Source organism: Sinohyriopsis cumingii, chromosome 12 (assembly GCF_028554795.1).
Source record: "Sinohyriopsis cumingii isolate HCF-2022 chromosome 12, ASM2855479v2, whole genome shotgun sequence".
In the NCBI taxonomy this organism is placed as follows: Eukaryota; Metazoa; Mollusca; class Bivalvia; order Unionida; family Unionidae; genus Sinohyriopsis; species Sinohyriopsis cumingii.
Genome location: NC_142972.1, coordinates 73154685 through 73171264, shown reverse-complemented (window position 1 = coordinate 73171264; position 16580 = coordinate 73154685). Strand labels below are relative to the sequence as shown.

Below are 16580 nucleotides of genomic sequence, written 5' to 3'. Positions count from 1 at the left end.
TATGATAGGACCTTTCAATATGTAAGTGCATGTGCTCTTTCTTTGTTTTTGCATGTGTTTATGACGAATATTAGTAACGATTGTATATTATTGCGTAATGACTCCTATCCTTGTGTGCATAGTGTGTTTGTGCACTCAAATCGTTATGTGATAGTACGCGTCTATGTATGAGCAACCCTACTCTACGAGGACAGGGTTAATTTCGGTATTTAGTGTAATTTATATCGGCTTTAACTTGTATTTCACTTTCATGTTGTTTGTGCGTTTGACAGGCTCTCAATCCCTTTTTATGATAGCATCTGCAACATCCCTATGTATATTTCTATCATTTCACTCTATGCAATTTAATACTATGATTGTATGGATAGTAGCGAAGGTTTTCATTTTTCTACATAAAATTAAGTTGGGGAAGTTATATGACGTGAAACAGTAGGGAAACGTTTAGTTTTGTTGACAAGGGTTTAACGTTTGTTTGGCTCCCTTCTTTTACACTCTAGTATTTGTGTAAGAGTACCTTGCAAGTTAATTCGACTGCTTATTGATCAGCTAAAGTGTGTGTGCAGGTGGAACGATTGCGCATATTTTGCGTATTTGCTTTCTCCGTTGATACTGTATTCCTGTTGATCACACTTTATTACTCAAATTACGATCTGGGCTACTAATTTCCTATTGTCCCCATATTCTGACATTCATGCTAAAATTTTCGACATTTTAAATATTATCATTTTCATTTTATTGCAAAAGAGGCTATTTCTGAAATAGTTCTGCTGTGCAATCAAAGAGATAAATATTGTGGAAACTTGTTTTTCTTTCTTTCAGTTCCATCGTTGCATGCACATCACATCTTGGTGGGTTGGTGTTAATTCCAGATCAGAAGTGATCAAATAGAGCACCAAAGAAAGAATAATCATCACTATGGTAATTCAGTTGTACATAATGAGAACTTACATTACGATTTGGTGTTTCGATAGATGACATTTTATATTACTAAACATTGCGCAATATACATTCCTAGAAACGTTCTCAGGTAATAAACTTACATAATACATACTAATATATAGAAACAAAATGGATAGGACGGTAAATAAATCGGAAAAGAATATTCTGACCTCACTCATCTTGGCATTTCTGTTTTATTATTAACAATAGAGAAAGGCAGTTGTTAAATTGCGACAAGTGTTAAATTATGTTTTAACTTATACGTATGTATATATGTCTGTCTTTCTGTCTGTCTGTATGTATGCACGTATGTATGTATGTATGTATGTATGTATGTATGTATGTATGTATGTATGTATGTATGTATGTGTGTATGTATGTATGTATGTATGTATGTTTGTACGTCTGTACGTCTGTATGTATGTAAGTATGTCTGTATGTCTGTCTGTCTGTCTGTCTGTTTGTATGTATGTATGTAGGTATGTATGTATGTATGTATGTATGTATGTATGTATGTATGTATGTATGTATGTATGTATGCATGTATGTATGTGTGTATGTATGTGTGTATGTATGTATGTATGTATGTATGTATGCTTGTATGTATGTATGTATGTATGTATGTATGTATGTGTTTCTGTATGTATATATCTATATATGTATATATATGTATATACGTTTGGTAATAAACACAAAGTGTATTATATTTTAAATGTAAAAAGCACTGTGTTTATGGTGAGAAAGGCGATTTCTCTTCCTTCTGAGCTTTGTGACTTCTTTCTCTACATACATAATTCCTCAACATTAATTTGAAGGTATAACGCAATATAGCAAGTCAAAATGAAATGGAAACTAAATGAATCTATCATGTTTTTAAATTATCACATATTGTTTGTGGACAATCGTAAATCTGCAAGGTAAAATTATCTGTTCTCAGATGGGTATAATAAAACAAAGAACGTGTCCAAGCAAATCTATGCAAATGTATGGCTTTGAATTTTCAATTGGAAACAATTATCTACGACGATGTGCCTAATAGAAAGTTCACAAGGCATAATGGTTCAATTTAATTGAAGAGTGGGATTATACACACACACACACACACACACACACACACATATATATATATATATATATATATATATATATATATATATATATATATATATATATATATATATATATATATATATATATAGATAGATAGATAGATAGATAGATAGATAGATAGATATAAAGAGAAAGAGATTTGCTCTATGTTTTTAAAAAATTTTCAGGCCATCAACCTAAAGGTGGGAAGCAAGGTGGACAATGGGGTACGTTAAAGCATTTGATCATATGTTATAGGTGTAAAACTGCGTTAAAGATATAAATTTACAGTTTTACATTTACTGTGTGTGTCTTCCCATATTGGGAATGCGTAGTCGTGTGCATTGCCTTATTTTTGTGCATACCTTATAGGAAGATATTAATTTGTGACGATATTCCTAAGTTGCTTCGGAACGAATAACCAATATGCAGATGAACATGATGTTTACTGAGTAATCTCAGTAAGTCCGAACCAAGTGCTTCGTGCTTACTGTTACATCTAAATTAGTAAGATGTTTTTGCAGATTAGGAATTGAGTTTTTGACAGTGTTAGTCAGGTTATGTCCTTATACAACTGGTGGCTTTTGTACTGAACCAACACTGCCACCAGCCCCTCTTTTTTACATTCATTCTGACAGCAAAGAGCTATTATGAATAGTTTTCTCTGACAAGGTGGCTACACGAATCCATATACGCGTTATAAATGAATAAAATTCACTAGTACTATAAGAAATTAGCATACTTTTCATCACCCCTCAAGCATCTCGAGTGTTAGATATTTACGTCTGTAGCAGACATACGTAAATAGGTAAGCCAGGTCGGCTGTTCATTTGCAGTCCAAGTTAGGCGTTTGATTTCCAATGCTAGTCACACTGTGACAGGCAGTCACCAAACAAGTCAACCCATTTCCAAGCCTAACTCAAAAGTAAATCTAAACCACATTGCATATTTTGCTTCTCTGTGAATGTATAAATGCTAGGCTTATGATAATTAGGTTCATGCATTATACCTTAACAATATGAAGGTATCAAAATAAGAAACTATCCTGTGAGACCATAGTACATAGCTGCAATGGTAGTTAATTATAATCATGGGTGAGCGGATATGTGTCTACAAGTGTTTCCTCCCTGTAATAACCGAACTTACTATTTCAAGGCGGTCATTCCTATCATAGGTGCAATACGTGTTGAATACACTAGTGCTGATAAGCTGAGGATATGAAAATGATTATGTGGAATTGAAATGTTTTATTTAATCGTAACTCTGTGTAAACAACAGATTTGGATGGTCAAATCATTTAGTGCATAGTAGACATCTACTTTAGCATGGTAACTGGTGTTGACCCTTATACTTTGTAATCAACCTATGATTGAGCAGACAGTTCCAGGTACAAGATAATAACCATTTCGATATGTGATGCATCCAATTAGCAGAATGTGTTAGACTGTTCAATGTTAATCCATAATCCATAATTTACAACATGTAAGGACTAGTCCAGTGCCAACACAATCAGAGGCATAAGACAAAGCAAGAAAAACATGTTCACAACGTCACATAAGCAATATAACTAAATACCAACGTGATATCAGCAGATATGGAAAACATTATACAGGCGTTATAATCTGGTTTATCGATATGTTTATCATTTAGGCTTTCTGTGTTTTCATAAAACGTCTTTCCAAGCTCATTCATTTGTAACAGTTTCATATCGTGTTCTCATGTTTTAGTTCTTTTGCGAAATTAAATTCAATTTCTGCAAACAAGTATAGACGTGGAATAAATGTTAACACTAATTATTCAGATTTTGGTTAGTAACTTCACAAAGAGCTATATCATAATAAGTAATTTTAAGAGATCTAGTTATCAAAGTTTATATAGACATTTTGATACTAAGCGACGCGAAATAAATATTGACAATCTAAATCACAAATTCATTTCAATTTTATAAAGCAAGGTATTAATCTGAAATATTTTTTGATTGATTAGGTAAAAAGTAAACAGGCTGCTGTAACACCTAAATTACAGATCCCAGTTCGTGAACTGCGCGAATGTAATTAATGTATAATTAATATACATATTTGACTAAATAGACATACAATTGCAAGCAACTATATTTGTCTGATCAGCTCTACCTCCATTAGTTTCAGACAATGAAGCACGAGCAAAAGATAATCAGTCTTAGTACTGGCTTGCAGAAAAAAGTGAAATATTTTTTGGTTAGATAGACTGAGATAGTTATTCGGTTGGAAACAACAATAACGGCATCAAACAAAATGCACAAAAAATAATGTTTTCAGTTGGGTATGGTTATGGGGGCGATGCATTTGGTGCTCTTGGGATAATCGTGGATGAATTATGCTCTCCAGAAAGAGCTAGTATCTTGTTGTATATTGCGCTTGTGTTTATAATACCTACGCATACTTATCAGCTAATCTAACCTTTGTATTATAAATTACCAGCATAACTGAATTTCATGATTGTATGATCTTATCATATTTATGTTAAAATATTTTCCATTTGATTAAAATGCATTTTTTGGGATGCGTTGAATTTAATAATCTCTTTCATGTTACATTTTCTTTACTTTTGTATATCATCTCTTTGTATGTCTGTCTTAAATTATTAAATTGTTGATTGTATACTACAACGCTCTTGAATATATCTTCTTCATGACGCATATCCATAAATCATTTTTATCAATCTTTGTATTCGTCTCAATCACATCAAATATATTAGTTGCCGGTTATCGCTGGTACCATGAAACTTTAGTTTATACTGTAACTAATCTAATACATTATGTTTCCATCTATTACTGTTGTCCATGGAAATGAGTGATCTTGTGTTTGTTTTAGACACTATGTTAGACCTCATTCATACAGTCTTCTGTTCATGTGTTTTACAATATTTTTAATAATTGCTCATGTTTTATGTATGCATTAAGAACCAGATAGAAATTCTTTGTTTAATCGTAATAGAAATCAACGCTAATTTACTCTGAGGTTGGTAGGGCAAAGATTTTCTCCATAATAACACTCTTAATTTACTGCCACCTAATGTACATTATTTAAGTCCTTTATGTACATTGTATTATTGTCGGTGGTATTAATTTTCGACAAAGGCCATTATATTCGTCTATGTTGATCCACTATATGGATACTAGTTGATCGTGGCCAACCTGAGTTGATTTTCTTCAGACTACTTAATAAAATGGATAGTTTAAAGGTACGTTTTCCCCTTAAGCTATATTAAGCCTCAAACTCTTATTTCCATTTTGTGATGTCATGATTTTGCATACAGCGTGTACCAAGTAACAGGATTAAAAATATTTTATAATGGTTACATTTCATTATGTCATGTTCTTTTGTAAACAATACAACTTGTAGCTTACCGTATATCCTAATATAATATGTCGTACCTTCCTAAACTTTATACAGCTAACAAAGTGTCAAGTGCATAGGTAAGATTAATTATTGCTTTATTGTAGGCTTCCCTAGGTTCACCAACATGGTATTTGTTTAGACATGGACTGCATTCGCAGAGAGTCAGTAGATATTGTACCTATACAGTGTTGAACAGTTTTGCGTTTTGCATATTTAAGCATAGATAAGGATAGCCATGAATATGCATTCACATTTAACATATTTCAATTCTTTGTATTATTTCAGTATACACATTTGCGAAGTTTGTAAGTTCTTAATCATGGAACTTTTAATTTTCAAACATAAACCATTAAAGTATAATTGTGTAAATGTCATCATATAGCATATTTAATTGTTCATTTAACATCAATTTGAGATAATGCAACGTGTTCTTGATCTCAATAATTTGGAAATTTGGTAACTTTTAGCTATGTATTTTATACATTAACATCATTTTGAATCTAAAGAACACAGTAATTTCGATTCATATTTTTATCTAGCAAGCACAATGTTTATGTTGTGATGCGAATTCAACGTTTGGTCATCCCCATTTATTCCATTAAAGGTGACTTGCTAGCTAATTTGCTTGTTTCTCTGAATGTTGTCTGTGTCGAACCTCATTAAGTGGCACAATACAGATATGAAAGGTACAAACTGGTAAATAGTATGTGTTTAATACGTAGCATAATACTTCTTCTGCTTATATATAGGCAGAGTATGTGGATATGGATATGATTTAACCTATTAATTTCGTCTTCTTTACTTTGATTTCGTTATAACTGTTGTAGATGTTCATGCTATTGTAGTGCGTTTTCTTACTGCTATAGTTATCAAGTAGATACAGACATCGGGTGTTAGAGTAAAAAAATTGATAGCACTGTTATTATTAGCTACTGTAAGCCAGATTGCTTACAATTTACCCGAAACCGCTGCAGACGTCATATAATACTAAGAAACGCTGATTAAATTAGAGATGAGGAATTAATTGTACGTTTGATAATATTGGAGGAAGAAATTAAGCTAGTGTCTTTAGAACGTGACGTCCATTTTCACATTTTGCATTTGAAGTAGTCATGAACAATCTATATGCCTGTGTGTTCGTTGATATTTTTGTACTTATATTGTTTAACGATTTTATGATGTTTGTATCATGTTTTCATAGTTTTGGCTATATTTTGACCAATGGGACTGAAACATTGTTGTCAAGTCTGCAGTCATAAAACTGCTGGGATAAAATGTAGATTGTTATATAAATGGATTTTTCATGTTTTTCAGCTGGGTCGAATAATAAAATATTTGAAGTGATTATAAATCCTCAATTCACAAACCCGGTGACTCTGCGTCAGTTTTTCTTGTTTTATTTGGTCTTGAATTGCCTAAATAACTAAAACTGAGCACGAATTATATTTTCCCGTATCACAGTTCTTCATATGATTGATGTAAATTGTAAATGGATGGATTTGAAATATATAGAATAAAGAAATCTCAGAAATTCAGAGCGCTTTTGCAAAGGTTATTTCAAAAGATTAAAATCTTTTCTCGAAAATATACAAGTTTCTTCGAACGATTATACTCATGCCAAACTCATTTAGATTATCAACTATTGCCTGACATAGTAGTCATACCCGAATCAAAAAATAACAAAGTGTTATACAGAATACTATTGTTAAATAAGCAATCCACTGAATGATTGTAACGAATTAAATTTGAACTTTGACCGTGATGATTTAGTTAATATATATAGCACACAATGTAATATCCAGTTTTCGAGAGAAAATATCAACCGAATCAAAGTTAAGATTCCTTTCCAACTATATTTAAATTACATCTATTATATATTCACATTTGTACATTATGATTGGATTAAACATTATATTAATTCAAAATACAATAATTTAATTTTTAAACAAAACATTGAATTATGGAGTTTCATATATTGAAGGCAATATACGAAAAAGCCAAACCCTTCATATCCATGAAAACTTATTCAGCTACAACGACTAAAAGAGGTGTCGATTGTACATATTGCCATAATAAGCAATTTACTTCTTTGGAACGAGTATGTGAGCATAAGATGAATACAAATGTTCAAGCATTGATTCTATTGGGTTGATTATATTTAAAAATTAGTTTTATGAGCTACATTACACGATTTTGCAAATTCCCATTTCCTAATTCTTATCTTTTTATCACAGAGGAAAACCAGGTTAAATTGTACAAGGCAGAGTTAGAGATAATATATATTATACAACCGAATTGAACAAAAAATCGTATTTAATACAAGAGATATTAATTCCTCATTGGCAATTTTCACATTTTTATATTCGGTTTGTTACAAATTATAAAACATATGCTTTTCAAGGTACCCTGTTTAAGGTTAATTTGACTGCGTTGCGACGTTCAAATACGCTAATTATTGTCTGAATAATGGTATTATTTACTTTCTAAATGATTAATTACTAGGTATTGAAAAAATAAACAATTGTGGATACTATATTATTATGATGGCCTATGATTTGCAACCACAGTTGATTGATAGTATATTCCATGTAGTTACCATTGTATACTTTTAATATGGTCGAGGAACATTATGAGAGCCTAGTGCTTTCTACACAAACAATTTTGGTTGACGGTGACGTCCATGAAACATACACGGTCTTTTCATATAGGAGCATCATATTCTATCGATCTATACATAAATGTTTACGTACGTGTTGAAAATTAGTAACCATAATCTTTATAATAAGTCTTAAATGGTACATTTGGTATTATTTCTCATTGGCTGATGGTGTTTAAACTTTTCTAGAATTAATTCTGAAACATCCTATTGGCTGGGCGAAGTCATGTGAAAATGCCAAATCGATGAAAATGAGTAGCGTATTCTGTCAATTGGTGTATATTCCGAAATAAACGGCGTGCATAAGGAGAAAATTAAGCAATCAAATTAAGTTCAATTTTGGTCTCGTTCACTCTGATTGTGTTCCTGTTTCATGTCTACAGAACTGTTGTATGCTGTACGTAGATGCTATTCGAGATATATATAAAAAATGTGTGTAATGTATATATATATATATATATATATATATATATATATATATATATATATATATATATATATATATATATATATATATATATATATATATATATATATATATATATATATATATATATATATCTATATATATATATATCGACGACTTGATGACACCATATCAATTCCGTTCAGTTTGTAAATCGGATGTGTTATCGATAGAAAGGGGACTTTTTTAAGCGGGTAAGCATTTATTGGTTCAATTAATTTATGTCCATTATAAGTACCTTTTAATAAATACTACATACAAACAACTTACTTTTATATTACTTATTTCTCTTGGTCTCTAATTTTAATACTATGTATGTAGATATATTCCAACATCATATATCATATCCTGTATTATTTGCCAATACCCGTTAAGCTATTAACTCTGCATGTAAACCGTTCAGTCATAAAATTACACCACACGTTAATATATCATTCTGCGATATATTTTTAAGAATTATTCCATGCATTTTTTGGCCTGTTATATCTACAACTTTTATTCCAACATCACAAAGCGGTTGAAAATAAGTACTTAGTTTTAATGAGTGGGAATGATTGACATATACATCCATATTTTTTCTCACCGTTTCGTTGACCCGGAATAGCCTTGTCAATTAAATGATCTGAGCATTAACCCCCCCCCCCATATTGTGTAAGGATTGTACCTCATACAGGGTTTATAAAGAACATAGGGCGAATCTTCGAAGATTTAATATCACAATCTCTGTGACCCCAGTGGCTTATATAAACTGGGGCTCCTCGCGTTTTCCATCTAAGCGAAATGCATATCGTTGTGATATTATTTTGGCAGAATGTATAAGGATAAATATCGTCAGGCTGCGGTTCATAATATGTATGCCCCAAATAGGAGACGAATTTTTCAAGCATCAATAATCAATTTACTCTACAATCTGAACCCAATGAAGAAAATGTGTATTTATTGCATCATTAAACATGTCTTACTCTATCTTGGTTTTTTTAAAACATTTATCGTATGCAAATTTCTACATTTTTCCAAAAGTTTTTTTTTTAATAAATAAAGCAAATATTGCTGAGTCATACTGAATTAAAATAATTATTTACTTTATTAAACCATTTGAGTAAACTTATAAACAAAATGGCGTAAGTAAAATTACGTCATAGAGTTAATCGCGAAGTTAAGTATTTAAAAGTGTCTAATTCTACATAACAATTCACCTTTCACAGACTGACTAATGTATCTCCAAAGGTTATAAATCTAAAAGTGCTCATACGTTTTGTTAGCTGGACATTATTAACGCATTTAGTCGTAGAGACAAGTGAGCTTATGTGATGATCCTGCGTTGCCACGATTTGTTCGTTTACACAATGAAGTACATTTGCCGGATTATTGTGTTAACAAACATGCAACATAGGAGTAAATAAAGATGATTTCTTTCTCGATATGACTGATATTCATGCACAGTAGTGCGGGATTGTGCATGGGTTTCCTGTGCATGTCACTACTTTGAAGACCTTAGTTTGAATCGATATCCATTAAAATGGAAATGTGATTTTATATTATAATGATAATAGAAAGTTTAGTCAATAGCAAATTAACACAACTTAATGAGGTAATCTTCCACCTTATCAGTTGAACTTTTGGCTATTCTGAAGACATTATTTCTGATCCAATCATATTGATCAATTTGGATTTACATCATCAATCGCTCAGTATTGTTTGATTTTGAGCAACGTACACAACTATTCATAACTTATATTATGCATCAGTCTGGCTCAGCTTTTTTTCTGCTTTGCAGACCATATTTTTATATCTTTTTAAATAAACCTGAAAATTGGGCTTTTGTCAAAGCTATATCAAAAACAATATTTCACTGAGAGAGTTTTGAGGTTTTGCATCTCGTTTTCTGAGCTGGTTTTTACTCAGAAGGTCATATCCATATCATGTTTTGGTCGAATTTGAAATATAATCTTATATTAGCAAACTCTGCAACGATTTGGAACAATACTTTTATATAGACACAGATAATGTAATTAATGTTAGCTACAAAGAAATGTTTCGTTTTCGTTTCACTTCTGGTATGATATATTTTCATCCGTAGTAAGAAACGTTCTTCCATATATTACAGAATATCACTAAATTTATAGGTAAGTATGTACGGATTGAAAGACTCCCTATTTATACGATGTGAACAATGAATCATTACCAATTATCAAAGAATAAAACTAGTAGCCGATTAACACTTCAAAATATATTTTTTATCTGTTCAGAAGTTAAACGAAAACAACGAAGATGACATAGTTGTAGAGGTTTCAACTAAACCCAAAGTAAAACAACTAGCTGCTATGTTCGAAGGACTTATGAGAAATGAACCTGGCCGGGCAAATGAAGATAAAGAAGGTACAGTACTACAAATATGTGTTTTGTCTTCTATTCAAAATGATTTTGTTGTTGCCCTGTGTTGTCTGAGTGAGCAGTGAGTGTTGGTCTTCCACGGGGAATGATATAAAACAGAGTTCGTATATTAAAAGGTAAAATTACTTGCCTTTCCTGCCATAACGTGGGTAACTACACTGCATGGATTATTACAGTTAAAATAGTTTGATTGTTGACATTTGGTTTGAAACGTTTTCACTACAAGATATGTAAATCTAGGATAAAAAGCAACCTAGGTTTAGGTGATCAATTGAAGTTCGATTTGCAGTGGTCAAATAATTTGATCGCCTTTAGGCATACATAGGAGAACTCAGCTGAATGTGGCACTAATGTCAGGATATTAAAATTAGATGTTAATATAGAAAACTAAAAGAACTTTTTATTACATTATGATGATATTTTAATAAGATATTAATCTGACAATAATTCCACGGATAACATCTAAATCAGCATCTGCGCATCCATTTAAATGCATGATTAGGGTTCTCTAAACCTTATGTAGACGTTTCACCTGGCTTCCTATTCACCTATAAACGAACTTTCGTTTTATTCTCATGACATTTTCTGTTAACAAAGCCTAGACCATAATGGTACCTACATTATGCGTTGGCATGAGCACAGTACATTTCAAAAGGTACAACAGAGAGAAGAAAACTGGGTAGGAATACAAATGAACGCTATAACATAATTACGAATGATGAGATGATGGAAAGAGATGCACACACAAGCAGATTATTTATGTACTTACTACTTTGCAGGAAGAGAAATTTAGCGAAGACACACCTGCACCCCAATATCATTCATAGCAGAAATATAAAGGAAACATAGCGTCCTACACAAATATAATACATACTTAAAATATCCTTGATTCTAGCCTCTTTTTTAACATTCTATTGAATGCTATTGATATTTAAGACAAGACAGTATATACTAACATCATAGCAAAATTGTTTCTACAAAGTCTATATAAGTAGACGTGATATAAATTGAATCATTAGACAAATGACGTTATCTTTACATTTTGCGGTTTTATCATTATGAGGTAATACCTGAAACAGAGATATGCTGTGTTTATGACCGCTCAGGTGGTATAGTATAGTCTAATCGAGGTGGTTTCTACTAATTAGCGGAAAGTTCGCAGAAGCACCTACATACGTCCTGGCAGTTAAAATGGCAGTTATACCTACATGGACCATGTTTGAATCGTACCGCCCGTGTATCGCAATGATCCAATCTAAGAGTGGATTATGCAGGTCAAAAACGAAACTTTGCAACTGACTCTGGTACACTTCTCAGGAGGTTAATGTACGGTATACGCAAATGGATCACAATGGAAAGGTCATATTATAAAAGTTATGCATAGTCTGCTCCCTAGCATCTATAACTCGGGCACTTAAGGTATTAGCAAACTAAATCCCAAAATAATCTAAGAATTTGAGACTCAGGTTCTAAGACTTTAAAGTCCTGAATACAATTGAGCAGAATTCCAAATTAGATCCAAAACTTAAGGTGATGATATGTATGTGGTAGCTTACAGAGGGTTGATATGCCAAAGGCTTTTTACTGATTCACAGTAACATAATTATTGATTCGAATTCACTATATATTCCAGTGAATGTCTCCATCCAAGAATTGTATCAGAGCACTTTTGTATTTCAAGAAAATATAAACATGTGAATTCAATAATCTGACGAAAGAAAGTTCAGCTCAAACGGATACAAGATAGAATAGAACTTGAAAGGGCTAGATCCTAAAGCATGACTGAAAAATCATTTCAATTGAAAATTAATATAGCTCTCTACTTGACGTCAGATCACAATTAGCATTGTCTAAAACAAAAACCTATTTCCTTAATGGAAAATAAGCTTTTAGAATAATGATGATGTTTATAAAAAAAGCGAATATTAGTTATCATTAAAAAAATACAGAACCTGTATTATATGAAATACAGCAAGGAAAGTCCGAAATCTAGACTTAAACCCCAAAAAAATCTTTACGTTTGTTAACAATAATTCTAACTTTAAACCCATACACATATACAATACTTAAACAACATATTAGCTGCTTACAGAACAGCGAATTCAGGTCAAAAAGAAGTAAACACAGTTTTAAACAGTTTCAAGCCCATCATAGAAGTTTGCATCAAAATAACATGTAACGAACTAAAAGAACTTATAAAACTCACAAAAATGCTATTTAAAATTTGCATAAAAACGCTTATGAAATGGAGAGAACATGTTCCAATAATGTCAATCTCAAAAGAAGCCCCAGTTCTGAAATTGCTGGATTAAAGATGATCATGGTTAAAAGCCTCAAAGGCATTACTCGTCTAAGTTCTGTATTAAATTATATCCCTGGCTTCTGGCTGCCTGCTTCACCACATAAACAGCCGTTCTGGTGTATTACTACTGATGGAGAAATAAACTAGCAAACGGCCTTATGGACGGACACGAGTAATGAGTTAGGCTGCAATAGACAACATATAGGGTTGTCCTGCGCTGTGTTTTTTAAAGTTTTTGATAGTTATTATTCATCCAAGGCAGCTTCAGATATATGGATACATATATAATTGTGTTTTGCTATTTTACTCACCATAATTATTAAACGTCTACGAAAAGTATGAACAACTACGCTAAACAATGTATATTACAGTTATTACGAGAAATTGGTCGACATGCTATGTAATACGATATCTGGAATTTTGACGAATACACGTTTGGAACATCATAGTATTTGCCATGGTTTGGAGGAGTGTTTGAATACCGAAAATGGAAAAAAAGGTCTTTCAGGCCATTAGACTCATGGTCATACCCAAATGGTGAAGCAAAGTAGAACTTGAACATGCAGTGTATGCTTGAATGATTAAATGATCTATAAAGAAGGCGAGATGAGTTATTAGAATTAGTAGAAACAAGATCACTCGAAGTGTTTAAAGTAAACTCCTCAAACATATTTTGAATCGCGGCGTTAAGCATGTTTTAACAAAACATATTAGTGTAACTTTTAATAGGATTGTCTTCAACTGGGATGACTTTGCTATAAAGGGCATTGACAATTTGTTTGTATTATCTGTTGCCTAACTTGCCATGAACAAATGAATTTAAGTCTGAAATAGCGATTTTGACAAAAGTATCACATGTTTTTTTTTTAATCTCTGGAAAATTAAACGTTTATCTTTCAAGTTAGGTTTAACCGTCGGTGTTGAAATATAAGTATTCATTGGATAAGTGTTCCTCCCCGGATCCCAACTGCAGGGACGATGAGGTGCAATTTTGGACGCTTACTATTTTGATAAAACCCAGATCTGATCACAGGTGTCCTTGTATAATGCATAGGTAACTCATCCCACTTCCCCACAGTGCTGGATGTATCTACATCTTACAGAAAGTCCGAAATCACACAATGATCTGGCTAGTATAAATATATATGGTTAGAACAGCTTAACATTGAATATAAACCACCAAATGTTCTTCCGATTCATTTTTAATACAAGATTCGATTTGGAATGAAGACTGCCAACTAGATAAGCCGACTCATGAAAGCCCGGGCTAGAAACAACAACAGAACAAGCAATGTTAAAGATACATATGACTTATCGCAGCTGTCTTGAGGGTGATTTCATCTCTAGATAGACACGATTGTATTAATGCATTACATTGATGCATTTATCCAGGTGCATACTGAATCTCCATTTTCACTTAAACCAATTCGTATTCCAGGAGAGGTATGGTTGTTCAGCACGCAAAATTTGTATGCTCTGCCTTGGAAAGGCCGTTGCCGTACATTCTGTCAGGTAGCGATCAAAGGTATTTTTGTCACTAGGTTTAGGTTATTAAAATGTTGTTCAACATACGTGTCATATATATATATATATATATATATATATATATATATATATATATATATATATATATATATATATATATATATATATATATCAGATAACTAATGCTTGTGTACATTAGAGGATTTGATAAGAGTTTATCAAATACACCTGTTTGACTGTTTGAACTACAACTCACTGGTAGGCATTTATTAAAATAATACCATAATATTAGTTTGTCAAAAGAAACCGAAATGACAACCTGGAATAATGCAATCATGTCTCTTGTTCATAAAGCAGACCCTGACCTTCTCGTTTATAAATACTTTACATTATTATTTTAATTCATAATAAAGTGATAATCATTGGAACTCTTTCATAGGCCGAGCTGCCAGATGGGTCTTGGAGGTTATGACCCAAGGAGCTTGTTTGTTTAAGGATTGCAAGCAGTGAGAGATTTTACTAGAACATATTACTCGTGTATTGTTTCAACCTGAGCTTCATCTCTTGTTAATATAGGATGACAGCTTGGATTATAACACCACCAACACGCTTGCTTCTCTTCCAGTTTGATGACAATTTCGATATGTTGTGGAAGATAGGTACTGAACATTGGTTGTATTATACTTAGCTAACAATCGTGTGTGCATACGTGTTCATGTAGACACTTTAGAGCTTTCCTGCTCCATGGTGTGAACTGGGCATATTTTCCCGATTGTAATACCTCATAAATGACTGCGGCGTCGAAAGGACGAAACAATTGGTTACTGTAATAATCAGTTTGCATATCCATACACAAGTATTCATATAGAAATAGGCACATGCAGAATTATATTAAATGGGATGCCGATATTTGCTGAGTAATACTACACAATAGTGGAAAATGGACCTTCATTTGACTATTGTTAAAGTAATAGGTCAGTGTAGAAAAAATACAGTAAACATAGCCAGTAGAACAGAAACAACTGGTGGATAAATATTTAAAACCATTTTTAAAGAGATGATACACAGAGGTGAAGGGCGAAAACAAAGTACAAACATAATGAAGAGAATATGTACAGTAAACATAGTTTGTGTACAGAAAGAACTGTTGAATAACATATATCATATTTAATTATATAAATAAAATTGCCAGTCCAGTTAGGCACAGAGCACAGTTACAAAAACGAATAAACAAGTACATACAACATACGTATACTGCAGTATAAAAGCAACTAGTGAAAATATAACTCTTACATAACTATTTTTTAAGTCATGGGACAATTTGCAAATGATGTCACAAATACATGCAGTGGGCATTCACAGGTGTACTGAACCAACTGCTGAAAATATAACACATATCGTGTTCTAGACATTAAAGGGGTATTCTAATGAAGCACATATTCAAACGAACCGAATAATGAAAAAATAATTCCATAAATTATATTCACTTGGTAGGGAACCAACATTTGATAAAACATAACCCTTGTTTGACTATTCTAAATTTCATGGTAAAGACTAGCTCGGTGAGGAATGCACAGGATGAGACACATACAATAAAACTTTGAATTTTATAATTTTGACAGTTTTGATTCATTGTTATGAGTTGAGGAACCGAACTACACGACTGATGATACAAATAAATAAAGTAGACATAATCCATAGCTAAGAAACCAGCTAGTGCATAACATGGCCTTAATTTTGTCGAATTTGAACGCCACTGGTCACTGTAGTCAAGTGAGAAATCGAAAGAGTCAAATGAAGGAGCTAATTAATAACAGTGGCCTTCCGATTGGTACGAAAACAATTGAGGATAACGATGTACTCCTGTAA

General features: G+C 32.3%; 1 protein-coding gene across 4 annotated transcripts in view; it reads left to right on the top strand.

The window, feature by feature from the left end:
- LOC149786741 (uncharacterized) overlaps nt 1–16580 on the top strand; it is a 71141-nt gene that overhangs the window by 28266 nt on the left and 26295 nt on the right. For 2 of the 4 annotated variants that reach the window (XM_089977249.1, XM_089977248.1), the window contains exons 2-4: nt 820–918; nt 2217–2255; nt 10780–10909. In XM_089977249.1, coding sequence (XP_089833375.1) covers nt 916–918; nt 2217–2255; nt 10780–10909 — 172 coding nt within the window. In that variant the 5' untranslated portion in view covers nt 820–915. The remainder of the gene's footprint in view (nt 1–819; nt 919–2216; nt 2256–10779; nt 10910–16580) is intronic. The other 2 variants (XM_089977250.1, XM_089977251.1) reach the window with 2 other exon arrangements.